The 27,635-nt window shown below is 48.0% G+C and overlaps 1 protein-coding gene across 2 annotated transcripts; it reads left to right on the top strand.

Moving 5' to 3' along the window:
- The first annotated feature begins 5,334 nt into the window (after positions 1–5,334).
- On the top strand, positions 5,335–27,635 carry SLC25A28 (solute carrier family 25 member 28). 2 transcript variants are annotated; one of them, XM_029610095.1, is made up of 4 exons: positions 5,335–5,916; positions 12,292–12,520; positions 15,130–15,186; positions 25,827–27,635. In XM_029610095.1, the coding sequence occupies exons 1-4, from the start codon at positions 5,572–5,574 to the stop codon at positions 26,345–26,347; spliced, it is 1,152 nt and encodes a 383-aa protein (XP_029465955.1). In that variant the 5' UTR covers positions 5,335–5,571; the 3' UTR covers positions 26,348–27,635. The 2 variants fall into 2 exon arrangements, with proteins under 2 accessions (XP_029465955.1, XP_029465956.1); XM_029610096.1 differs by having other exon boundaries at positions 5,778–5,916; positions 12,272–12,520.

Raw genomic sequence — 27,635 nt, forward strand, 5'->3', positions numbered from 1 at the left:
AACAATATAACATTAATAACAGAAACAAAAGCAAAATACAAATGAATCAAAGGAGCAATAACAAAGGGGGGAGGATGGGGGAGGGAGAGGTGGGGGAGGATAGGCAGGGGGGGCAGGGCATGGGGAGGGAGGGAGGGTAGGGGGTAGGGGGGGTGGGGAGCGTAAGGGGAAAAGGCATAGCTAGATGAAGTATAAAACAAAAATAAAATAGAATAGAGGGAGACTATGTACAGTTGAGGTATGTACAGGTACTATTAACTTGAGTAGTACTACGGAAGTGTTGGAAAACCGGCCGTATTAATTGGGCGACGGTATTCACTAGGATATAGTTTAATTAAAGTGAAAACTGGAGGTGTAAAGGGGAAAGAGGAATACTAGGGGAGATGGTGGCGGCCGGGTGGCCCAGGGATCTAAGGATGGCTAGGGGGGGGAGAGGGGATGGGGATGGGTCGGGCGGGGGGGAGAAAGGGTGGATGTCTGGGCAGGGGGGAGCTGAGAGGTGGGGGAGCAGGGGGTGAAAGGTCGGGCGGGTGGAGCTGAGGGGGAGAAATTAAGTTTGGTTTGTGTCGGGGTAGGCCTGTCGGAAAAGCCATGTCTTGACTCCTTTCTTGAAATTGTGGAGGGATGTCTCTTGGCGTAGGAAGGTGGGGAGGGAGTTCCAGAGGGTGGGGCCAGCGACGGAGAAAGCTCTTCCTCTGGTATGAGTTGAATGTGCTGATTTGAGGGATGGGGTGTGGAGAGTGCCTGTCTGGGTTGTTCTTGTGGGGCGGTCAGAAGAGCGGTAACGAGGCATTTCATCGAGCCAGGTGTGATTGTATTTATGTAGGGAGTTGTGAAGGATGGTGAGAGTTTTGTATTGTGAGCGGAAGGAAATGGGCTTAGATGGAAGAAGGAAGGATTAGGCCTAGATGAAGATGCTCTGATTTGAAAAGGGCTAGTTCAATATTGTTTGAGGTGATTGATTGATGCAGTGAAAAACCGAAGTTCTTTTTTGCTGCTAGAAGTAGCACTCCTCCTCTCTTTTTGAGTCTAGGGATTGAGAGGTCGTATAGTTGAATAAGAACATAAGAACATAAGAAAATGCCATACTGGGTCAGACCAAGGGTCCATCAAGCCCAGCATCCTGTTTCCAACAGTGGCCAATCCAGGCCAAAAGAACCTGGCAAGTACCCAAAAACTAAGTCTATTCCATGTAACCATTGCTAATGGCAGTGGCTATTCTCTAAGTGAACTTAATAGCAGGTAATGGACTTCTCCTCCAAGAACTTATCCAATCCTTTTTTAAACACAGCTATACTAACTGCACTAACCACATTCTCTGGCAACAAATTCCAGAGTTTAATTGTGCGTTGAGTAAAAAAGAACTTTCTCCGATTAGTTTTAAATGTGCCCCATGCTAACTTCATGGAGTGCCCCCTAGTCTTTCTACTATCCGAAAGAGTAAATAACCGATTCACATCTACCCGTTCTAGACCTCTCATGATTTTAAACACCTCTATCATATCCCCCCTCAGTCGTCTCTTCTCCAAGCTGAAAAGTCCTAACCTCTTTAGTCTTTCCTCATAGGGGAGTTGTTCCATTCCCCTTATCATTTTGGTAGCCCTTCTCTGTACCTTCTCCATCGCAATTATATCTTTTTTGAGATGCGGCGACCAGAATTGTACACAGTATTCAAGGTGTGGTCTCACCATGGAGCGTTACAGAGGCATTATGACATTTTCCGTTTTATTCACCATTCCTTTTCTAATAATTCCCAACATTCTGTTTGCTTTTTTGACTGCCGCAGCACACTGCACCGACGATTTCAATGTGTTATCCACTATGACACCTAGATCTCTTTCTTGGGTTGTAGCACCTAATATGGAACCTAACATTGTGTAACTATAGCATGGGTTATTTTTCCCTATATGCATAACCTTGCACTTATCCACATTAAATTTCATCTGCCATTTTGATGCCCAATTTTCCAGTCTCACAAGGTCTTCCTGCAATTTATCACAATCTGCTTGTGATTTAACTACTCTGAACAATTTTGTGTCATCTGCAAATTTGATTATCTCACTCGTCGTATTTCTTTCCAGATCATTTATAAATATATTGAACAGAAAGGGTCCCAATACAGATCCCTGAGGCACTCCACTGTCCACTCCCTTCCACTGAGAAAATTGCCCATTTAATCCTACTCTCTGTTTCCTGTCTTTTAGCCAGTTTGCAATCCATGAAAGGACATCGCCACCTATCCCATGACTTTTTACTTTTCCTAGAAGCCTCTCATGTGGAACTTTGTCAAACGCCTTCTGAAAATCCAGGGAGCTGGTTCATTAACACTGTCTCTGTAGGTTTTAACCAAGTTTCTGTGACTGCACAGATATCAGGTTTGGCGTCCACCAGATAGTCGTTTAGAATATGCGTTTTTTTGGTGATGGATTGGACGATGAAAAGGGTAAGCGTGAAGAGAGAGAGTCCAAGTAGTTGTGTAACTGGAGAGGTCATGATTGGGATTAGTCTTTGTTGCCGGCGGCTAGGAAGAGTTGGCGCTCTTGGCCTAATTGCCCAACGGTTTTAATTTATAGGTATAGGGAAGATGCGCATCTTAGATGAGGGTTGAGTTGGGCGAGAATCCTGGGTGATGGGTTAGCTGGAGGAAACTGGGCATATCGGAGCTAGTCAGGCGGGGGCCTTGAGTCTGTAACAAAAGGGGGCCCAAGGGGCGGGGTTGGTACTAGACCCTGAAGGCTTGGGAGAGGAGACGTGAGCAGTGATTAGCCTTATCTGTGGGAGCATCAAGAGCAGGTCAGGCAAAGGGAACTGGAGACCAAGTATGAAGGGAGGCCTTCAGGCCTGGAGGAGGGCTGAGGGTCTAAGGGGATGTGGTGTTTCAGGCAGGTGGGGGTTAGGAACAGTGGCTGAGAGTGGGCTCTGGCTGCACGAAGGGGCGCACAAAGGGGCATGCCCCTTTGTTGCACACCTTCTGCGCGCGGCGCCTGACTGGAGCTGGACTTTAAAGCCCTGGAAGGGCTGCCGGGATTGGCAGGCTGCCTGGGTCCCGGATTGGTCGGCTCCGGATGGAGGAGGGGCGCTGAGGGAAGAGGATCAGGCTCGGGCTGGCTGCACCGGCTGCCTATCTTCTATCCTCAATCCCAATTTATTCCAACAGTGCCCAGTCTACAGCATGTTGAATTTCCATTCTGCTCTGCTCTTGGAGCATGCTGAGTTTTTCCCTAAGTCCAGGTGGTCTGGGTACCCAAGAGCTGAACCTGCAGACCACATTGATGTAGTGGTCTGGTTTGGAAAACTATTGTCCCACTAAGGAGTCTACAGCCTATCGCCTTCTTATTACTCTGCTAACACATCAACTGGACCCCTTCCCCAATCATTGTAATGTATTCTATCATTCACCGGTATGTATGGGCAACAGCATCTTTAGCGTTGACCTGAAGGTAGTTTTGTTCCTGATTATTTATTGACTTTGAAGCCGATGCAATATCATACCCGTTAAAACGTGCATCCAAACTGGTTGCCCCTTTCTTTCAAAGCACGCACATCCATCTCTTCTGGGTACACTACGCAATATTCTAATGAGCTGCCGCTCTAAAAAGGACACACTAGGGATAAAACTGTGTGTCCCTAATGCCCAAAAGCATCGGGCGCCCAGGAGACATGGCTGTGTGCAGGTTAGGAAAACGGATGCTCAGTACAAGTGTCCCTTTTATTCTGCTGCAGATAATTTACAGGCACAGTATACACGCACAATATTCATGGCATGGAGCAGGTATATTGTGTTTGTATATTGTGCACCCCAACATTTTTCTTTTCATCAGGGCTTTCATTTTTTAATAATTTTTAGTCATCTCAAGGTGTAGATCGTAGCATCGGACGATACTAAGTAAGCAGAACCACAGACAAGCAGTATTATTTGTTTTTTAGTTGAGCCCTTGATGTGCATCAAGACTTTACGCCAGCTCCGGGGCTGGCGTCAAATTTGTCATGTTAAAAAGTGCACATCAGGTGCATGGAGATTTTTTTTTTTAATCAGGGAGTAATAGCTAATAGCCTCATCTACATGGCATTTACATGTGATAAGCTCTATTAGCTACGTGTTTGTTTGGACATGCATTTTGGATGCGCTAATCCCCTTATTACATCAAGTATTAGTCTAGCATGTCTAACCGCAGGTTAACGTGTGCTAGGCCGAGCGCATTTTATTGCATCAGCCCCTTTGCTTGTGAGCATTCATATGGCGGGACACAACCACATTACTTAGCCTTATAACATAAAGCCTTGCACGTATACAAAATCTTATGTAAAATAAGACCATAAGAAGTTGACATGCTGGGTGAGACCAAGAGTCCATCAAACCCAGCATCCTGTTTCCAACGGTGGCTAATCCAGGATACAAGTACCTGGCAAAAGTACTCAAACGTTAAATAGATCCCATGCTACTAATGCTGATAATAAGCAGTAGCTATTTCCAGTTTATAGAAATTGAACATCACAGGAAAAAGCATGAGCAGGGACTGGCATATTATAAAGCAAGAATTGCTTGAGCATCCCCACTGGACACCCTTCACTCAGCGACAGTTGCAGCCCAAAGCAACAGCAATATGGCTGCATTGTCCTTCCCCTAAGGCATGGGAAAACCTGGCACAAGCAGCAGTTGCAACCCTAAAGGGGACATAGCAGGACTGGGGGTTAGATTCCATATAGGCCTTTATCTATCGACATTTACTATTTTACAACGAACAAACTTCTTCACTGTAGCTAGCAAAGGGTACTTTGCGTTGAGTTTAGCACATGCAATCAACTTTGAAAAACCGGCTCCCATGATTGCGTGGTCAGGCGCTATAAAAAAGAGAAAGAAGAAGCCCCATAATCCCTTGCACCATTGACCTTCCAGCACTGTCCTTGGAGAATCCTCACCGCCTTTTCTCAACACGTGACCTTTTAACCTCCCCCTCCCCCCCGTGCCATAACCAGTTCTAACTGGCGCTCACACTTGCCCAACATATCCGATTTACTACTATTGCAACATTGGTTTTACAGTTAAGGCCCGCCCAGCATGCCGTAGATCTTTGCAACTAGCCCGAGGGCCTGTCCTCATCGCCTCAGCACAACTTCCACCCTAACTTCCACCCTGCCCATTACGTAAAGATGAAGCAGGCGGGGCTAAATTAGAGCGGCGATCGGAGATGGACAATGATATCGTCCAGTCACCTTTGAGTCCTACCCTGTGCCCGCCTTCTGAATTTGTCATTTCAAGTTGGGATCCAATCCGTGACCAATAAACAAGATGAACGGCATTAAAAAGAAGCCACCGACCTATCTGCGTTTCCGGCACCTGAGAATGGCAATTTAAACTGCCAATCGCGCTCCGGATTGCACAATCACGTCCCGCCCAGAGGTGGTGCGAATGGGGAGCGGGTGGGCGTGTCAGTCGGCCTCAGCGGGAGCCGCAGGCCCCTGGACAGCGGGAGAGTGAGAGGCGCCACGGCGGTTGCGGGGCCGAGTCGAACCCGGGTGGGGCGCTCAGGGGCCGGCGTAGGCGGCCAGGAGCAGCCCGGGGACTGTAACATGGAGCTGGAGGCCGTGCTGAAGGAGCGGGGCGCCGCGGCTGGGGAGCCAGGTCGCGTGTTGGGCGGCTGGGTCCGGCGCGGCTGGACAGCGGCAGGGCCTGGCGCCGGAGAGGCCGAGGTGGGAGCCGGGGCCGGGTCTTCCCCTGTGGAGGCTGCCATGCGTAGGCCCTGGGGGCTGGAATCTCAGCATCGTGATCCCGGATGCAGGGACAGGGGTCCGGAGGAAGACGAGGCCGAGTACGAGGCGCTGCCCGAGGGCGCCACGGTCACCACCTACATGCTGGCCGGAGCCGTGGCGGGGATCATGGAACACTGCCTGATGTACCCCGTAGACTGTGTCAAGGTGAGGCTTGGAGTTGTACCCACGTGTCTGAGCCGGGATCGGGCAGCACGAGCTGGGAATCTGGAGGAAGCTGAACGCGTCCTGGTGCAGCTTTGCGGCCAGACCCCCGGTCGGGCGGGATCCAGCCCAGGGGAGGGAAGGGGCAAATCAAGGCCCGAATGTGCAAAAAGCGGTGGAGCCCCGATCACCGATACTTTTCGTTCAGCTGCAACATGAACTTGTAATGGGGTTCTCTGCTAGATTCCTCCTTTTTTTTTTTCTTTCTTTTTTTAACATCAGGCTGTAGGTAGGTTTCAGCCCAAGTGATGGCTCCTATTATTTTATTTCAAGGCGAAACACAAACTGGAGAGAGACTTTATTTTCAAAAACTTAGGCTTCCCATCCAGTCCAAAGAGATGTGTAAGAAGGAGGAAAGTCGTTTTATACTTCTGATAAAATGTCAAGTGTAAGTGGAGCCAGGTCCAATTAGGTAGGCCAAAGTGCAAACTGAATCTCGGGGGCGTGGGGAAGGGAAGTAACTACATTCGACCAGTTTCCTACAAACAAATTAAATGAATGGCTTAGTATGAAGGGCTACATCATAGAGAAACTTGATTGTTTTCAGTCCCTGAGATGAGATTTAGCCAGGCAAAATCGCGATGAAAGAAGCACACCTAAAGATATATATGCCAGTAAGACTGTGCACACAATATCTCATAGACTTCACACAAAAATAAGAAGTCAAAATACAGGGTGGCCATGGAAAAGTAGCCCGTCTCCAACACCAGTGCATTGGAGGCAGGCTACTTTTCCATGGGCCACCCTGTAGAATTTGCCCTAGATAGGTAAGGAGCATAGAGAGGGTGCACTGTGACAGATAATCATGGTACTCTGTATTGCATCCAGCAGTAACTTTTTTAAAACGTTTATTCCATTGCATTCAGGTCCTGTAGCCATTTCCCCATCTTCAGATGGTTTACAATCTGTTTGCACCCAAGGCAATGGAGGGTTAAATGCCTTGCTCAAGGTCACAAGGAATGTCAGCAGGATTTGAGCCCCAGCTTCCCTGGTTTGCATGACTTTAACCACTAGGCTATCCTTTCTAAGATGAGAATAGGATGCTTATCTTGGAATAAGAATGGCACTAGGCTGATTTTTGGATGTGAAACCTTGGGACATAGGTGATTGTTTTTCATTCCTGTGCCCTTGGTGAAGTGAGACTCTAATTTGGGATGCTAGAGAAGAGTTTGCATTGCAAACATGTTTCCTACCAGCAAAAATCTATGCAACCTGTATAGTCATACAGTGGTATTCCAAGTAAGACATTCTGATTTAGCTGTTTCACTTATCTACCGTTTGCTAAAGAAATGTCACCAGAAAAATAAAAATTGTTTCCTCAAGTTGACATCGATTGCTATGAGCTGTTTGGTGGCAAGAACAAGTAACCACAGGCAGAGCTCTGACCTTATCAGGGGATTTAGACTTCTAGACCTTTACCCGGGGGTGTCTTTATTTAACATTCTCAGTGTCTGGTAAAAGATTAGTGACATGCCGGGCCTTGAAAAGAGGGGACCCTGTGTGCTGGAGCAAGGGGGAAAGGGTTTGCATGAGATGGTAATCCTTAAAATGCGGCTCTTTGCGACAGTCAGTAAACTGGGAGTGCAAAGGGTGGTAATCAGAAAATGTTTCTGTTGTCAGATCCAGTGGATTTTGGAGGTGGAGCTGGGATAGGCTGCTGGAGGGGGAGGGGTTAATACTAATGACATCTAAAGATGCCTTTATTAGCAAGAGGAGTCAGAGGGATAGTTAGGGATGGTTTTGCTTTGGAGAATAAAGCTACACATCTGATTGTGCAAAAAACGTGAACTTGTATACTCTTTCACAACTAATGCAGAATCCATTGATGAGACCTGGTAATTACGGTGTTAAGCAATTTGTTCATGGTTATGGGGATTTCAGTTCAGCTATCCCTGTAAAACTTTGTTGGCAGTAGCAGCCTAGCTCCAGAGGAGGTAATTAGAGCTGTTGACTAAGCTGAGCTGATTTAGAAGCTTTGCTTTGGCTTTGTGTGCAGCTGAAATGCTCAGGCAGAAGATCTGAGCTGTTGAGAACTGTTCTGGAGAAGTCGGCAGGCAGCTGCCAGGTGGAGAGAGCCCTGCACATGCCATACAGCAGCCCTTCGTACTGTGCTGGGTAGGGTATGAAATGCCAGCACGAGTAATGATTTCTCATTTCTGTAGTACTTCTAGAGGCATGCAGCACTGTACAGACACACATAAGGCGGTCCCTGCTTCATGGAGCTTACAATGTAGTCAGAACATCCAGACGAGGCAAGTTAGCACTTCAGGAAATGTATTCATTATCAAAAACATGGTTTAAGTCAGCAAAACTCTGATCAGGGAGAGGCAGGGTTTGAGATGCACAAGCAGCCTCAAAAAGGTGAGGTTTTAGCTGGGATTTGAATATGGCCAGAGAGGGATGCACTGACTCAGGGAGGCCGCTCTAGGCGTTCAGTGCAGGAAGGTGTCAAGCGTGCAGTGGAGCAGAAGGGCAGAGATAGAAGTCAGATGAACGGAGGTCACGAGGAGGAGCTGCAGAGTGAGTGCCCTTGTAGGTGAGTTGAAGCTTGAAAGAAATGGATGGGAAGCCAGTGTAGTGATTTACACTAATTTGCTGAAAGACAGCTTACGTTCATCTGCCTCAAAAAGCTTACAGTGTAATAAGGTGGGTTGTGCTGAGTGCATATTTTAATGAGGATTTTGGTGTACCTGCATGTAAATCCAATGTTAATGAAGGCGTTAACTATTGGAGGTGCATTAAGTCCTTGAAGGCTGGAAATGTAACTCCTGGTCTGAGGGTGGAGTAAAGTTAGCTCACATTTCTGGGGCTATTAGTGTAACTTTACTCTACCTCTGACCCAGGAATCCAGGCCTACAAAAAGTGAGCTAAGCACTGGGGTACCAGAGTCTGGGATCCCTGAGACAGAAGGACTCTGATCTGGGACTCCCCCCTTATCTCTTTACTAATCCATGCACCTCCCCCAACCGAGGTGACTTTACACTTGCATAGTGCAGCTTTTCCGTTTTATGTGCACAAATCCTGCTTGGTGTGCTGCTCATATTAACTGGGCCAATGTAATAAGGGCTGCTAGGCTGAGCACACATTTGTGTGCATATGCGAGTACATTTTAGAGTTGGCATGCTTTTTTTTTACACTCCTGTGGATTAACCTTCGGCATGGGGAGGTAACTTGCTTTTTTGTGCAGGAAAACCAAAATGTCACACACACTTTTTGCATTGGCCCCTTCACTGGGTGCTTGAAGCCATGGGAGCATGGCTTGCCGAGGTCACCAGGCGTGTCAGTGGGATCTGAACCCTGGTTTTCCTGCTTTCTCAGCCCATTGCTGCAATCACTCTTGCACAAGAGGCCTTCTTGGCCACAAGTCATGCAGTTGGATTTTGAATAGACTGTAGGCTCTGTTTACTTTGGCTTAACAGAGCTCCATGTGTAACTGAAATGACATCTGACCTATTGCCAACTGCGAAAGCATGACTGAGGTGGCATTTTCTAATGCTGTGTGCCAGGGCATTGTCTGCCCTGCGGTATATCCCTGTGCCATCTAGCAGCCAATTACTTTTTTTTGTATCGGGTGTAGTGCAGTTCAGGTCAGGGGTTTTTTTTTACGCCTTTTTATTTTTGCTGCTTTTCAACCAGGGCTGATGGTGCTATAGAAGTGATTCCTTTCATAAGACTGGGGGGCAGGATGGCCTCTGTGACAAACTTATCAGTGTGTTCCAAACTTGACTGGCCGGTGCAGCATAGGCCTGGCACCTGCCCTGTTGACAATACCCCATCCTTATCAGATCTAGGTCAATCTTCAATAGGGTCAGAGTTGAAAAGCACTAGAAAATCCTGCCTAGGCCTAGTTTCCACTTCCTTGTTGAGATTTAAAAATAAGGGCTCCACGGTGGCCTGATATACTGGACATGTGCACCTACTGTAAGCTGTGAGGCTGGATGGGAGCTCCTGTACAGCCATATCCTGCACTTTGTTGAGCTGAGGGGTGGGGCATGCATGTGCATGCCCACTTACTGCTATACACTGTGCCGGGCTGAGAAACTGAATGTGTGAGTGCCCATGGCCTGCGCTGTGCTGAGAGGTTGTGTGCCCCCACGTCCTACTATACCGTCTGCTACACTGAGAGGCTGACTATGTGTGCCCATGTCCTGCTATATCCTGCGCTGTGCTGAGGTTGTCTGCCCATGTCCTAGCATACTGTCTGCTGGGCTGAGAGGCTGACTGTGTGTGGTGTGCCCATCTATACCCTTACACTATGGTGAGCTGAGGGGTGGAGCATATGTGTAGGCATTTCCCGCTCTACCCTGCGCAGCGCTGAAAGGCTGTGTGTGCTTTCATCCTGCCGTGCTCTGCGCTGAGAGGCTGAATGTGTGTGCGCCCATGTCCTGCCATATCCTGAACCGTGCTGAGGCACTGAATGTGTGTGCCCACATCCCACTGTATCCTGTACTGCTCGAGAGGCTGAATGTCTGCCCACGTCCTGCCATATCCTGCACTGCAGTGAGCTGAGGGGGTTGGGTTACGGGTGCGCCCACTTCTCTACCCTGCTGTACGGTTTGCAGAGGCGTGCGGAGGTGCCTGCTATGCCCAGTAGTTCGGGGATCCGAGGCATGGGATGTGCGTGCGCCCTGCACTGCGGTGAGGTGAGGGGCACAATGCTGCGGGCATTCCTCTATGCAGAGAGTAGTGCTGTTATCTTTCTGCATCTCTTGGATGCAGAAAGATAAGTCATGGTGAAAATGAATTGACCGCAGAAAAAGTTGAAACTCTTCCACCTGAGGGTTGATGAAGCATAAAATTTCCCATATGACGCCCAAAACCTCCTCCCTCATTTTGCCTTTCCGCTTAGCTCTCCACCCTTAACCCTAGCCCTCCGTTGTGGTGCCAAGCGTGCCCAGAATCTGTTAAAAGCACTGGGGCTCCCCTGCTGAAACGCATCTGTGAGGAGCTTCTGAGGACTGGGGTCCCTTCATCAGGTCAGCGCAGAAGGAGCGGGAATAGAGAGAGAGAGAGAGAGAGAGAGTGCAGGTTGTGCTTGCAGAGCGCTGTAAAGGAAGAGGATGGGAGGAAAGGAGAGAGCCAGAATTTACAGCTGCAGGAAGCCCCTCCCTGGTATTGGGCAACCAAACCAGCGTCTCCCAGCCCGTTCTACTTGTTTCAAAATCTCTGGAGTTCTTGAGCTACGGCGTTGACTTTACATGTTGCAGCGAAGGCCAGAGAGGTCTAGGAAGCGCGTAACGTTAGCCCGGTAAAAAGGCCTCGCCTACAGCTGGTTTCTTGCCCTTTATTTCTAGGTAGCCAAAACAGACTACTGAATAAGGACTTAATGCATATTATTTCGGCACCTGTATAATGCCCTAAACGAGGGCCTTTTACTGCAAGTCCTTTCCCCCGAGAGCTTACAGTCTGTGTAGATGCCCGAGGCATTGGTTTACCAGCCCTTACCTGGCTAACGGGACGCATAGACTTCTAGCCGAGCAAGAAACGGGCGGGAGAGGGCAGTCCAGTGTTCAGATCTCTGCACGTTCCTTTTCAGGGGATAACGTGCCTGCAGTAAAAGCAAATCTCACGAGGCCTTTTTCCCAGGAAAGTATGCTTGCGCTCTCCCTTTTGAGGACTGCTGGTGTCCCGGTTTTCAAAATTTCTCCAAAGCGATCTGCCCGAGGTCACGAGGAATGGCAGGGGGCAGGATCTGAATGCGGGTCTCCTGGTTCACCGGTTATTATTGTAACCCCTAAGCCCCCCCTATGGTCTGCATTGGGGAAAGCAGTAAATTTTGAGTCGTCGGCAGGGCTCGTAAGAAAACCTTATTCCACTAAGCAGACTTTGCTGATAACATTGGTAGGATAGCGAGGCTAAAAGCACCAAGGCGATACTTCCCTCCCCCCCCCCCCCCCATGGCGTTTTAGGTGTTCTTATACAAAGGATAGAAAGAATGGTTAATAGGGAGATCGTGTCTGTCCGTCTGACCTTTATCACAGGCAAAACGAGGGGAGGTAGGATGTCGAGCACTGCTGAGATTTGAGAGAGTGGGGTGGTCGTTGCAGCTGGCAGAGTTTCACCCTGGTCAGCTAGACGGTGCCAGGTCTCCGAGGATGATTGGAGAATGCTGGAAGTGTTAACACGAGCAGCTCGGCAGCTGGTGGGCTGGAAAGGTGCCCTCTTCTCATTTGGTGGCAGCAGGCTTTACTGGGAGCGGGTGACGCCACACTGCACCAAGAAATCATGTTGTGTGTATTCTTTTTTTTTTTTTTTAATCTGGTATTCGGTTTTAACGCCTTTCTTGCTCTAATTTCAGCCTCCTTTTCCTTTGATTAGACACGAATGCAGAGCCTGCAGCCAGATCCTGCGGCCCGCTACCGGAACGTGATGGAGGCCCTGTGGAAGATCATTCGGACCGAGGGCTTCTGGAGGCCGATGAGAGGATTGAATGTTACAGCGACGGGTGCTGGTCCCGCCCACGCCCTGTATTTTGCCTGCTATGAAAAGTTAAAAAAGACATTGAGTGATGTAATCCGCCCTGGGGGCAATAGCCATATCGCCAATGGTATTGATCATTCCTGTCCCAGTTACCGTCCCCTGCTTCAGGGGCTCTCTTGCTAGAGACGATAGCGCGATCAAAGCCCCAGACTAAGGTGGCCCGGTCCCTCTGGTACACAGCGCACCCTTCTGCCCCCACCGCTGCTCCCGCCCATTCACGCAGCCTGGCCGTGCGACCTCCCCCTGCATCGTGTAGACCAGTACGCCGGTCGTCTCTTCACCTTCCCGGTCGCTACTGCACGGTGCCGCGCTCTGCCTCCCGCACGCGCGTTTTGTGAAGGCCCTTACAGTACGCGGGCGCGATGACAGAGCCTTCGGTACACAAAGCGACAGGGTCCCTCTTCCCCTCCGCACTCGCGTTCGCAGCTCGGAGCTCTTGCCGGAGCGTGTTGGTGTCGCCACGCAGCCCCCAACCTTTGCACGAAGTAACACCGCAGGGTGAGCGAGAGAACCCTGCAGCCTCTGCTGATCTATCCCGGCGCAGCTCCGCGCAGTGACCTCTGCCGCCCCTTCCCTCCCCAAATCTGCACAGGCATGGGGTGCAGCGAGCAGACATGTTAAATATGCCGAATGCCCCCTTCCTGCAGCCCATGCTCCGGTGGGCATGAGCAGAGATGTTCACGGGAGGGGGAAGGTATTGCTGTTTGGACAAAGCTTTTAGAAAATAATGAACTTTTTTCCCCCCAGACAGCTGTATCCATATATGACCTACACTGGGGCACGGGGTCCTGAAACTGGCTTTTAATCCTAGGGGGTAGAAAGCAGAGTCCACATTGGTGCTGACAGAGCAGGGGTCCTTCTCCTCTGCAGATCCTCTGTCTTGCTCACTTCTCTTCCCAACTGGAGACCCCTGTTGTCGAATGGGCTGTGCAGCGTGCTTTGGCATGGCTTATTTTCATTACTTGAGACTCTACTGTGTGCTGCGCTTGTAGAAAGCTCGGCCTTGTGGGCTGGAGAATAGAATTTGTATTTCTAGGTCGCCTTTCCAATTTAGCTCGGGGCGATCTACATCAAAATTTTTTTTTTTTTTTAAGGCCTAAGTCCCTTCCCCAAAGAGCTTGCAGTCTTAAGTGGGTGCCTGAGGCAACAGGAGATAGTGACTTGCCCAAGAAGGGTCAGACAGTGGGAGAAGGTGTCACTTGAGCCCGGGTTATTGGCCCACTAAGCCACTCCTTCCTTTGGCATTCCCTGCACAAGTCTGAGCACCGCGAGAGCCCGCAGGCGGACGACAGCAGAGTGCTAGGCTTGGAAGTGTTGCTTTTAACTCTCTTTCCATGTGAAACATACCCGGGACTTTCTTAGGTAAGGCTAGAACAGAGCTCATGGGGTGGGGGAGGAGGAGGCCTGGGGGGGCTCAGTGGATGTGCTGTGCACTACCACGGGGGAGATCCTGGGTGGGATTCCCAGGCCGGGGCCCTGTTTGCCGCGCCTGCTGGGGAGGCTGCGAGGGCAGCATTCGTAGCCTCTTTAGGGGGAGGGGAGTTCCAGTCGGTGCATCACCCGGTAACCGGATTTCGGGCCCACAGCGGAAGGGGTTCTGGAAGGAGCTCTGCTGTGCGGCCCCCCCCCAGGCGAGGACTGTGGTCGCCACCGTGGGGCTGAGCCAGTCAAAATAGGGAGGGAATCCTTGGATAGTGGCAAATGAAGGTTTTTTGGCACCAAAGCCCAACCCGGGTTCCCGCTGATCAGGTGGCCCAAAGCAGCAGGAGGAGACTGCCTGTCTGAACAGAACAAATGTACAAGGAGATCAGTTGCTTGCCTCTAGGGGGAGGAGGGACTTTAACCCTGCGTGGTTCCCGCTGCTTGGGCAGGGGAAGCGGGGCTTCAGGTGAGCGCCAGGGCCTTTGCTTGGGGCGAGGCGTGCAGGTGAAGCATCGCTGCTCATTTCTTTGGCTTTCTCTTTCTGGTCAATGAGAATAAATCTTGGGGGGGGGGGGGGCGGTCTTTGGCTGTGGGTAAATGTTATGGCCCTCCAGTGAGGGCTTTGTGTGATTTCAGAGCGAAGGGGTCTGGAGCTGAATATGTGCTTAGGATGAATGAGAGGATAAGAGCACATGCGAGCCTTGGGCCGAATTGGGGGAAAGGAAGAAATGAGCAAGCTTTAGTCATTGGATAAGAACGAGTCTGCCTTTCGCCATGGGGGGAGCAAGGAGTGTTGTGGACTTGGGGGCATTGATAGACAAGAGGAAGAGCAAGTTTCTGGACTTCTGAGGGTGGGAAGCAAATCTCTTGACCTCTTTACAGTATGCCTGGGTGTTGGTGCCAGTGGGTAGGGGGTTTCTACCACAGGGACCCAGCTAACCAGTCAGGTTTTCAGTGGGGCGTGTGGCACCTCTACTGCATGATGCAGCCACGAATTCTGCAAAAGGTAATAAGTCTCTTCCATGCACAATGAATATGCATGAGGGAGATTTGCATACAGTGTCGGCAGTGCATGCAGATCTGTCTCATGCATATTCACTGTGGCTATCCTGAAAACCTTACTGGCTAGGTGTTGTTCTACCAGACTGGATTGAGTTGTAGGGTGGAATAAGCAGGATGAATTGTTCCTGTTGGGACCCTTGGTGGCTCACGTGTCATTTCTACACCTCACATGAGGCAGTTTTTGTTTTTCAGGTGCAGCGGGGTGTGTAGCAACTCTACTGCATGATGCAGCCATGAATCCTGCAGAAGGTAATGAGTCTTCGCCAACCTCCTTCCCATCTCTATAGGTTAGGCTCATGCGCTGTAGCACTTCAGGCTATCGCACGCCTAAAAGAATGCCCTCCAAACGAGAGACTGAAATCTCTTACAGGTCACCAGAGGTGGCCAGTGATTTAATTTGGTTTGGCAGGTACCCTCTTCATCTGTTTGAGCTGGAAGGTATTAGAAACCAGCTGTGGCTTTCAGGCTCATGGGTCATCTGGCCTGGCACCATTCTGGTCCGAGGGTCTTGCACCTGGCCTGCATGAGCGTAGGCTGTTCAACCAGTCCTGCAGGGTTTGGCTGAACGCACGCTGGCACTTAATGCAGAACGTGAGCTGTGAGGCAGAGTCTGCTCATTTGGTTTATAAGTAACGCTCATTTCTTTACATGTTTCACTTGTGAAAGAAGCACTGCTAGTACTGGGAACAGGAATGACAAAATAAGAGCATGAGTGCCAAACCGGGCCAGCATCCATCTTGTCTCTTAACAGTGGCCAGTCCAGGTTGTTTGGAAGAAGTACCCGGTGGATCCTGATGGAGATCTTTTCCCTGCCTGTGCTTCACTTCAAGCTCTGGGCAGGAAATTATTAATGGACCTGTCCCCCAGAAATTTGTCCAAACCTTTTTTTAAACCCAGCTACACTATTAACCTTGACCACAACCTCTGGCAACAAATTTCAAGCTTATTCAGTCTCTGAAAAAAATAAATATTCTCCAATTTGTTTTAAATTTGCTACTAGTTATTTTCATGGTGTTCCCCCATTCCTTCTACTATTTGAGAGGGTAAAATCCTCTTCCCTATTAACCCTTTTCACCCCACTCGTGATTTTATGAATTCTCTTATCATATCCCCCCCTCAGCCGTCTCTTCTCCAGGCTGAACAGCCCTAACCTCTTCAGCCTTTCCTCATAGGGAAGCCGTTCTATCCCCTTCATCGTTTTTGTTGCTCTTCTCTGTATTTGTCCAAGTTCCCACCCTCTCTTTCTTGAGATGGGGAGACCGGAACTGCACACAGTACTTGAGGCAATGCATTTTCTGTTTTATTCCCCATTCCTAACCTTCTATTTTGTCTTTTTGACTGCTGCCATACACTGAGCAGAGAATTTCAATGACACAGTAACTCCAAGGTCCTTTTCTTGAGTGGTAACTCCATTGTGTACCTATAGTTAGGATTATCTTTTCCTGTGAGCCTCACTTTGCACATGTCCACGTGAAATTTCATCTGCCCAGTTTGTCCCATTTTTGCCTGGTCCACCTACAATTCCTCAGTCAAACTGTATTTCACTAGTTTGAATAATTTTGTGTCATCCACACATTTGATCACCTCACTTGTTTTCCCTTTTCAGTCTTATTTTAGAACAAGTTACACACTGGTCCCAGGACAGATCCCTGGAGCACTCCACTATTTATCTCTGACCATTTATAATCCTATTTTGTTTTCTGTCCTTTACCCCGCCACCAATCCCCCAAGAGGAAACTGCCTCCTGTTCCATTACTTTTTAATTTCCTGTGGTGTCTCTCATGAGGGACTTTTATCATCTGAAAATCCTGATACTGTATCGACTGGCTCACCTTTATCCAAATGCTTATTATAACTTCAAATAATTCTAGTAGATTAGTAAGGCATGACATCCCCTTTGCTGAATCCATGCTGGCCTTGGTCTGGTCCTGCGTACTTCCACTCCCTGAGCTGGCTGGGGATCTTGCATCTGCAGCATTCATGGCCCTTGGGAGAGAGTCCTAGGCATTGTGCAGCAGTGACACCTAGTGGGCAGATCTAGGGACCACAATTGCAGAGTTCCAGAAGGAGTCCTGGTGCATGGCCCTTGGCTGAGGACTGTTGTGAGCATGATGAGTTAGAAGGGGAGATAAAATAGTTATAAAATCTCTGGATAGCAGACTTATGGCACTGGATCTTTGAAGCCCAATGGAGCAGGAGGAAACTGCTGGTCCACAGAAAAGGATTTATTAGAATAACATTAAGTGAACATTAAATGCTTTACCTGGATTGTGTAACACATTTTCAGTGGGTTATGTTTTAGGTTAGTTGAAAGTAAACTGGCCTTATAAGATCATTTTGTCTGTGTGACTGTCTGCCCCTTAAAAACCTTACATGTTTTCATTTCAGTTTCTGTCAGTGTCCAGCGACCTGCCACCGCTCACACATTGTATTGTGCTCCCAACACAGATTTCCCCTTCCTTTTTAGCTCATCTCAGAGAGATCAGAGTATACTGTGATGTCATTGAATAATTTTAAAGTTGCTCTGCCATTGGTTCGTGCCTCTGGTCACCAGCTGACTCTTTTTACTACCTAATTTCCTATAGGTGGAGACCATCTCTATTAGATGATGACCTTATTACCCAGAACATCACATAATGAACTTTGTTCTACACATTTCTGTATCCACAGTAGGAATCTAGGAACCATGAAATGTTCATCAAAGGTGGTTTATCTTCAGCTCGGTCAGAACCAGGGTTGGGATTTGGAATTGTCAACCTTCATCTGCAGCCATTTTTTTTCTTTCCATTTTTATATCCCCTCCTGCTCACTTAGCCCAGTGGTTACAGTGACCGTCCTTAACAGAGGCCATGTACTAGGGCTCTGTCCATGCAGTCTCTTCTCCATTCTCCCCCCCCCCCCCCCACCCCAGGGCTGTGAGCGCTGCTTCCGCAGTACCTGCGGCTGATCAGGAATGGAACCCAGAGCCTTTACCTGGCAGTTAGTAAGGCTGCCATTGAGATATATATAGATATAGATATATAGATATATATCTATGTGAATCTGTTCGGATTCTGGTTCCGATTCACATGTGGGTTTTTTTCCATCGGGCCCGATCGCGTTTTGTTTATCAGCTGTGCCCCAGCCAATAAACAAAAAAACCCACCCCGACCCTTTAAAAGTAACCCCTTAGCTTCCCCCACCCTCCCAACCCCCCCAAAACCTTTTTACAGGTACCTGGTGGTCCAGTGGGGGTCCCGGGAGCGATCTCCCACTCCGGACCGTTGTCCCGCTCCCGGGCCGTCGGCTGCCACTAATCAAAATGGCGCCGATGGCCCTTTGCCCTTACCATGTGACAGGGTATTCGTGCCATTGGCCGGATCCTGTCACATGGAGCACTGGATGGCCGGCGCCATCTTGTGCTCCTACCATGGGACAGGGGCTGACCAATGGCACCGGTAGCCCCTGTGACATAGTAAGGGCAAAGGCTATCAGCGCCATTTTGAATACTGGCAGCCGACGGTCCTAGTGCAGGAGGTCGCTCCCGGACCCCCGCTGGACTTTTGGCAAGTCTTGTGGGGGTCAGGAGAGTCCCTCAAGACTTGCCAAAAGCCCTGGTGGTCCAGCGGGGGTCCGGGAGCAATCTCCTGCACTCGGGCCATCGGCTGCCAGTAATCAAAATGGCACCGATAGCCTTTGCCCTTACTATGTCACAGGGGCTACCTTTGCTATTGGTCAGCCCCTGTCACATGGTAGGAGCACAAGATGGCGCCGGCCATCCAGTGCTCCTACTATGTGACAGGATCCGGCCAATGGCACGGATACCCTGTCACATGGTAAGGGCAAAGGGCCATCGGCACCATTTTGATTAGTGGCAGCCGACGGCCCGGGAGTGGGAGGACGGCCCGGAGCGGGAGATCGCTCCCGGGACCCCCACTGGACCACCAGGTACCTGTAAAAAGGTTTTGGGGGGGTTGGGAGGGTGGGGGAAGCTAAGGGGTTACTTTTAAAGGGTCGGGGTGGGTTTAGGGGTTATTTTTGTGTGCCGTTTTTCCTGCCCTCCCCCAAAATAAGGGAACCCCCACGATCAATATCGTGGGGTTTTCCTATCGTTTTGGGGGAGCCCCTTCGATTTCTGATGATTTTGAAAATATCAACGATATTTTCAATCGTCCAAAGCCCGATTCACATCCCTAATATATATATATATATATATATATATATATATATATATAATTTTTTTATTTTTTTTTGCTAGGCTAACACTCGCTTTAAATGTTTGTGAAGGAGAAATATTTGGGGTTTTGTTTCAGAAATTTTTTTATTGGCCAAATGTTTCCCTATCAGTCTGCGCACAGTATTGGTTGTACTTAAAGCCAACATGCTATGTGTATCCCTTAACTACCTCTGCTCTCTTTCTGTTTCCCCCTTCACCTCCGTCGATGGCCTAGCGTTCTCCAGTTTCTGTGGCCTTCTCTGCTTTTCTCAGCGCTCTTGCAACAGCGTGAATACCTAGGGTTAGCCACTCTTGTAGCATACCTTTTTGTGATCAAATACCAATCCCTTTATGAAAAATAGTAGAATATTATTTTGGCTATTGATTTGAGTGTGTCAAATCATACCATGAAAAAAAAAAGAGCTTTTGTCATAGTTTCAAAATCACCATTTCCACCAGGAGATGTGAGACACTTCACCATTTTTTCTGTATTGCCCTTACAAACCCTCCCTTGCTCCAGTGCCCAACAGTCCTAACCAGTCAACATTCAGTTTTTAATTAAAATAGCCTGTACTTTACCCAGACATGTAATTGTCCACTATCTGGCTTTTTGTGTCTGTAAATTTAAAAAAAAATTTGTTTTGAAGGTCTCGTTTTAAAAACTGTTAGATTGAGGGTTGGTGAAAGCGTCCAAGAATTATCTGGAATTCTGGCTAGTCTGTGCTGGCGTGCCAATGACCCAAAGGCTATGGCAGCTCTACTTCAGTTTTGTGTGGCTCATGGTTGCCATTTGGCAACCACAGCAGGGAGACCAGAACTGCAGGGACTTCAGGTGGATGGGGTAGAGTTCGGGATCTTGCTGTTCCTGGGTGTGGGACTGAGACAAGCCCCAGCACCAGAGGAACGCATGCAGGTAGATGGATCTTGGCAATACCTCGCAGGGTGAGGAGAGGATTGGAGAATGGAAGAGGGAAAGTGCTGAAAAAATGGACAATAAGAGACTGATGGAGGTACGAATATGTTTAATTGGAAGGAAAGAGTATGGGAGACAAGCATAGGGACAAAGGAATGATGCAAGTAAATTACATAACGGCAAAGTGGAAGAGAAAAGGAAAAGATAACTATAAAAGGAGGGAGAGAATTCAGAAAAAGCGAAATAGTAAACTACAGAATGGAAAATAAAAGATAAGAAACGAGATGAGAGGCCAGAAAGAAAGCTAAAGGAGAGCTGACATCTGAAGAGGGGGAGGTGGAGAATAAAAGAGCAAGGTTTGACCAGACCTATTGTATAACAAAACATACGCTGTGCATTGGGTAAGAGGTTAAGAATGGTTTTAGTTCTTTGACTCCAGTGTCTATTACATGAATATATTTCATAGAAAATTCAGTTTTGTTTGTGGCTGGTTGTGTTTTGGCTCTGTGAGTGTGTGAGAGCGAAACTGACTTTGTGTGGCACGGGGTATGGATTTAATTATTTCTGAGTGAGGCCTTGATTCTTTGTGTGAGTATGCTCGAGTCTGTGCTTACATGAAACTGAGGTAGCAGAAGGCTCTGCTTGTTGGTTTCTGTAATAGTAAAAAAAACAAAAAAAACAAACCCTACATAGAAAAGTGAGTAAAAAATCAAGACATTTAAAGAAGGAAGTTTTTAGAGAGAAACCAGACAGAAGCTGCTGCATTATAACTGGAGTGTAAATAAACCTGAATAATGGAAAGGTCTGAAAAAGGATTTTTTTGATTTAAACTTGCTGCAGGGTAGACTAGATAGCCCTTTTTGGGCTTTATCTGATGTCATTTACTAAGTTGTTATTTTTTAAGCGGTAAGGCTGTGAGTATTCAATATGTGCTTTTGCATGAATTTGTTTTAGGTTCTCTGCAGGAGTTAACTGTGGGCCCTTAAAGTTGTGTAAAACTGCAGCTTGATCCCTGGTCTATTAAAAGTTGATCATCCTACCAGAGGGTCATGCCCCTGGTTAGCTAAAGTTAGTCTTCGGCAGTTCTTGCAGACAAGAAGGATCATGATTGTCCTGACTGGGGGGGGGGGGGGGGTTTGACGGCCGATCCAGGATCATCAGACTCACGACTTGGTCATGTGATTCCAAAGGGAATGGGAGGCCCTGAGTTCTGTTAGTGCATGACATGTAGTTTTTCACCTCCTCCTGCCATCAAAAGGTTTCAAAGTGCTAAGATCTTAGTAGCGGGTGGTCAGGGACAGTAATCTTCCACGAGCTGGTGTTCTTCATAGTTCATGTTAGCCTTGAGGATACTCTTACTATCTTTCATTAAGAATAATCCACATTGTAATAGCATTGACACTTCAGGTCATGTTTTACTTTGCCGGGTGCTTAAGCTAAACTGTGGTTGACCTCTCAGCTTCCTGCTGAGCCCAGTGCATGTTATAATGGCCAAATAAAGGTCTTCGTGTTTTGGATAATTATTGCCTTCTTTTAAGCTGAAGGACAACCTGGAGCATCCAGTTCACTGTCCTATCCAAACAGGGCAAACACTGGTTTGTATTGTGGTTTCCTACAATTACACATTCTCATTTTGCTTCAAAGGAAGATCAAAAAGTTAAGTCCTAATTTCATTTGTCTTGTATGGTTTCTTGGAGAAATTCCCTCCCACTTCTGCACCTATCAACTAATAAGTCCTTGACATAGTCCTCCCTTAATGTATGGTTTATTTTAAAATATGTATTACTCGCCAGTGCAAAGTCCTTGACAAGGCACATAAATACATTCATGAAATACATGAAAACATATACTAGATGCAACAGATCCTAATGCAGAGCAAGCCTATAGTTCAAAAGTGAAATAATTGCACATAGTCATCTCCAACATGATCAAAAATGTCCTACGTTAATCATTTCCAAATGCTTCCACAAAAAGATGTTTTCAGTTGTTTCTTAAAGGATTTAAAATACAGTTCCATCTGTGCATGTTTGCTGTCGTGAGGGGATATCCAGTGGGTTAAGATTAGCAGTCCCTAGATGTCTTTGTGACCTGTAAATCTTTAACTGGGCAGTGATGCACCAAGGGGTGTCATGACTTGGCACCTTATGAATAAGACGGAGCATCTTGAATTTAACTCTGGCCTGTATTGAAAACTAGTGTGAAGCTTGCAAAACAGGTGCAGTATGTTCTGATAACCTTAAACCGCTTAATGTGTGAGCTGCTGAATTCTGTACTGTTTGTAAAGCACAAATAACATATCCTGGCACCCCAATTTAGATTTAAGGCTGGGTACAGTAAATATCTGAAGTACTACTCAAAAAGAGTTCAAGCCAGCAAGAATTAACAATTTGAAGAAACATCCCCTCACCATGGCCTTTACCTGTGCTCAGAACAATAGATTAGACTAAAAAACAACTTGGAAGTTCCCTACTGTAGGCAAGATCTTGATCTATTGACCCCTGTATCGGAAAGACATGGGTTTTGTGTTCTCTTGTGCTACACCAGGGGGCGCTGCTTTCTTCCCTAGAATATTCTTTGGTCTACTATCCATGGCTTTCCCAAGGAAACTCGGTGCGGCGTTTTGTGTCCCCGACTTTGGCATTTGCCACACGCCTGTCATAGTGGGGCAGGGGATTTTACTGGTTCTGTTGGATCCTGTATTTTTCCTTGCACTGAGTGAAGCTTTCCGACTTTGAGGGACCTTGGAGCTGATTTCTGCTAGCTGTCAGACTCCGCATTGTATTTTCAGACCGCTGCTTGCTTGCCTGTTTCATGCATTCTTGCTACTGGAGTGTAGTGGCTGAGTTGTGTAGGACTGATGAAGCAACCGCAGAGAGGATTGGAGAAATGTGGCTAGGTTTTTAGTCTGAGATACTGGCCTTGCTGTGAGTTCCTAGCAGTGTCTCCCCGAGACGGCATGAGTTATTGTGAACTTTGCTGCTGGCTAAGATGTGAAGATGAGTATGTCTCAGGCCAGATGTGCATGTCCAGGTTGTCTGTTGCTTGCTTGGTAGAGATGCAAGAAATATGCCTGATGTAATGCCACGGTCTCCCATTTTTTACGACCTGGATAGCAAGTGACGAATATTGCTTTCTGAAGGCAGGGGAACATGGGTAGGATTACAATAAAAGTGCATTCTAAATCCTGAAATCCAGCACATGGGAGCAGAATATTGTAAAACAAATTATTTCTGCCAGCATGAAGGGTGCTGAGTGACATTCTCCAGCAGACAGTTGCAGGGGGTTTACTGACTTACTAGGAATAGACAAGATGTTGGTAATCAGTTAATTAGGATTACTCTATGAAGGGCAAGGCCACGGGCGAGTGAGTGCCGGCTTTAAAGAAGGGTGAAGGGCATGCAGGTGCACACAGACCTTAGGGGAGGACAAAATAGCCAGCTCTCTTTTACAGTCCGTGTAATGCTGCAGCTCCCCCAGGAAAGAGGCCTGTGCACTGGATTTATTGACGTGAGCAGGTTTGCTGCCAAGCTGCTGTAGCTTTTCAGGTGGGCCATTCACTGCGCCAGTGAGATACTCCTGAAGAAAATGTGACGTGCGCTATGGCGACTCCCTGCAAGCCCGCAGGCTTGTCATGAGTGCGTCCCTCTGCTTCTGTTTTCCATTGTGTGATGAGCGAAAGCTCTGGATGTGAAAGATCAGGCTCTCATTTCCCTGCCCTCCCCACTGTACATTAATAAAAAAAAAAAAAAAAGCAACGTTTGCTTTTGTTATCATGCTGTACGTCCTCATAATGGAGACAGATACCTCAGTGTATAAATAAAGCAAACTTTTTTCAGTTTGAAGGAAGTTCTAGGTCATGACATCAGGCTCAAAGGGGTTGGACTCGGGAGTAGCATTTCTAAATATTTCTTCAGACAGGGTGATATTTGCAGTAAAGGGAGGGGGCTAAAACAGTACCAGAAGGTTCGGGGTAAGCACAAAACATTCTTAGTTGTGAAGAGAAATCTGGCTGTCAAGTGGGGGCTCATAGTAGGAGTGCCCTGGGGCTTAAATGGTGTTCTGTGTGGGGAACCCTCCAATATGACTGGGGGGGGGGGTTCCCTCCTATGACATAAAGGCATAAAAGACCTATGACATTGTGTGGCATAAAAGACCACACCAAAGCTCACTTCCATTGCTGTCATTACAGCGAGGAAGCTCGGGCATCAGGCTGAAGTGGGGGGGGGGGGGGGGGGGGGGGTATAGGCTGGGAGTACACTGACCCTGGTCTAGGGTACTACAACAGGAAGAAAATTGGGCCGACCAGATGGTCCTTAGGGTTTTTTATCTGCTATTGCCATCAGTTTCTATATTATTGTACTTGTTTTGAGTTAATGAAACTAAATTGGTACATTGAAGTCAGCGGCTGGAAGACGTGAGTGGTGATCCTTATGGTAATCTGGCACCATCTTGTAAATCTGGACTGGAATGTAAACAGGTGATGTACACAGAGGGCTGAGGCTGGCAAGAGTTTCCTCCCACAAGTTGGCACGTTATTTACAATCTCATTAAAGTCTTTGTGAAAGAGCACAAAAGAAATATTCCAGCCGGAGGTAATGCGCGGACTGTCATGGTCCATCCAATCCTCCTAGCTCTACGCCCAAACCTTTTGTCCTTACTTCAGAGTTTGTATTTTTATTTCTAAAATGTAGGTTTTTAATTTAGATTTACAATATGCTTTTTAGCCACTTTAAAGTGGCTAAAAAGTGGATTGCATTTTAGGTATTTCCCTGTCCTCGGTGACTTGCCCAAGGTCACAAGGCAGCAGGATTTGACCCCCGACTTCCCTGGTTCCCAGCCCACTGCTCTAAGCTCTGTTCTGCTCCTCTACTCTCATGAGAAATTGGTATCCTTACTTTTACAAATCTAGTCCGTCTGTACTAGGCACAAATGTGGCATGGCATGATCGTTTATAAGCCAATGCATTATAGGCATGTGTTAAACAGGCGCTGGTGCTTGCGCCCCCGCTGTCTTAATGCGCGTCGATCCACCTCTCCTGGGCGCCCGATTTAATATTTAAATGCACTGCCACGGTAAAAAGGAGGCACTGAGGAAAATGTTGTGAATTTTGCGTTCCTTGCGCCGCCTCTGCATCGGGCGTCCAGGAGAGGTGGCTGTCAGCAGATTAGGAAAACGGACGTTCATTGATTGAGCCTCCCTTTTCCTAACCTGACCACCAGGCACGCTTTTTTTGTTTTTTGTACGGTTCTTTTTCAGTTCCTCCAACTTCTGCTTTTCTGTAAAAGTTTAGGGCTCCTCAAGAATTAACGCCTTCTCCGGTGCACTTTTTTGTTTTGCATTGGGGGTTAATGGCTAATAGTGCTCATCACATGTAGATTTATGTTGATGAGGCTATTAGCTATGCGCGTTTTGGATGCACGAACCTCTGTTTTGCATGAGGAGGTTATGGATGTGTCTCTAGGTGTGCGCCGGCCAGCACACAGTATTGCATCAGCCTGTTAATTTGCTGAGTGTAAGAATAAATAGAAGAAAGCAGGATGGGTTCAGCCCTGCACATCTAATGGCAGCTTGATTGCAAGTTGCTATTTTGGAAATGGGACCGTTTTTACTTCCCTTAAAAACAAAGTTCTTAATAGGCCTCTCTGTGTGGTTTTTTTTTCCGCTTGCACTAATTGTTTTTTTTTTTCTTGTTGCTGCTTTTCATGTCTCGTCTTGCCGTTGGGACTGTGACCGGAATTGCCCCCTTATGTGCCCGTTGCCGCTGTGCTCTCCCGCCTCCAGTGGTCAAGCAGAGGATGCAGATGTACAACTCCCCGTACCTGCGCGTAACGGACTGCATGCGGGCAGTGTGGAGAAACGAGGGCGCTGGTGCCTTTTACCGGAGCTACACTACCCAGCTGACAATGAACATCCCTTTCCAGGCCATTCACTTCATGGCCTACGAGTTCCTGCAGGAGAACCTGAATCCTCACAGACAGTACAACCCTGCCTCGCACATGCTCTCTGGCGCCTGCGCTGGGGCGGTCGCTGCTGCTGCCACCACGCCTTTGGACGTTTGCAAAACGCTGCTCAACACCCAGGAATCCCTGGCCTTGAACTCTCTCAACGTTAGCGGACATATCACAGGCATGGCCAATGCCTTCAGGACGGTGTACCAGATAGGGGGAGTGACTGCTTATTTTCGAGGAGTCCAGGCTCGGGTGATTTATCAGATGCCCTCCACGGCCATTGCATGGTCTGTGTATGAGTTCTTCAAATACATCATGACCAAGCGAAGGGAGGAAAGGCGGGCGGGGCACTGAGCGTGCCCACCAAAGCTTAAAGGGTTCGGACAATACACACTCCAGTTGAATTTAAGCTCCCTTTTCCCTGGCTGCCTGGGCCTTGCCTTTTAAAACAAAAAAAAAAACCCTTTTAACTTTCTCTGTTTTGTACTTTTGCTTTGGAGGGAAGACATCCACCAGTTCCTATGAATTGTCAGAAATCAGCCAAAACAAAAATCAGATTGTAAAATCTCCTCAGTCTCCCTTTTTTTGTGTTTTAACATGATCAAGTTTGCCCTCAGCCAAAGTCCTAGCACTTTAGTTCTCCTTCCATTTCCATCAGTCGCTCTCTTCTGAGAAGCAGGTGTATAGTTTGTGCCTGTGCCAATCCCTAGAAGTGGCCATGGCCTGGGAGCCTTCGGGGTTTGGTATGTGTTCCCAGTTCCACCAGGCCCCTACTGCAAGCCCTCGCTCTGAACTCCCTTAGTTTGGCTTGTGACTGAGCGCTGCCAAGCCCCGCTCACACTAGCACTGCCTCGCCGCAGTTCACCTGCCTTTCCCTTTGTCACAGCAGACGCTGCGAGCCACGTACATGACTTAAAAGCATATTTGCACTGTGCACGCAGCCCTGAAGTACAGCTGGCCTGCTTTCCCGTGGCTTGTTGGACAGCACATGCTGGTTCTGTCGCAGTGTTAGTGAGCTGGCCTGCCTGTCCTTGCACTGCACTGACCCCAGGATTTCTCTCTCCGTGCCATGCACTGGGCACATTACCCAATTCATACCTCATAGGAGCGTCTTGGCGCTAGCATTCATGTTGCTGATCACAGCAAGCCCACTTATATGTCCCAGCAGGCAGTGTCCCTTGGGAATAGGCAAATTGGTTTCATTCAGTGAGCAAATCTGTTCTTTACAAACTTCTTCACTCAAAAGATTCAAGCAAGGCCACAGGACAAGGAAAAGAGTTTTTTAATTTTGCCTGGAGTTTGACTTGGTTTCTGTCTCTTTTTTTTCCCCTTTGTGCATTTCTCTCTCAAGTGACATTGTTACAGCAGTACAGAAGGAGGCCAAAGGGGGGTAAGAGGGGAGCTGTCCCATTCTAATACTCTTTAACAGAAGTAACCATTGTCTGTGGGTTTCTGCGGTGTCCTAACCAAAGTCTGTCTGTAGAAGCTCTCGGGGAGGGAGGGAGGACAGGAGCTGGGCCGTTGTCAGTCAGCACGCACACTTGAACGCACTTAACACCAGCTTGGAGCGCCATTGTTCTGGGGAGGCTTCTACGTTTGTTTGATTGCTCCCCCAAATAAAGGTTTCTGCTTTATTACCATG

Source organism: Rhinatrema bivittatum, chromosome 7 (assembly GCF_901001135.1).
Source record: "Rhinatrema bivittatum chromosome 7, aRhiBiv1.1, whole genome shotgun sequence".
In the NCBI taxonomy this organism is placed as follows: domain Eukaryota; kingdom Metazoa; phylum Chordata; class Amphibia; order Gymnophiona; family Rhinatrematidae; genus Rhinatrema; species Rhinatrema bivittatum.

What these genes read in the sequence shown, in the direction of transcription:
- SLC25A28 (XM_029610095.1), top strand. Translation starts at nt 5,572, where the DNA reads ATGGAGCTGGAGGCCGTGCTGAAGGAGCGGGGCGCCGCGGCTGGGGAG. An exon ending in CAATAGCCATATCGCCAATG is followed by an intron (nt 12,521 to 15,129) that starts GTATTGATCATT and finishes TTTGTTTTTCAG; the next exon opens with GTGCAGCGGGGTGTGTAGCA. An exon ending in AGCCATGAATCCTGCAGAAG is followed by an intron (nt 15,187 to 25,826) that starts GTAATGAGTCTT and finishes TCCCGCCTCCAG; the next exon opens with TGGTCAAGCAGAGGATGCAG.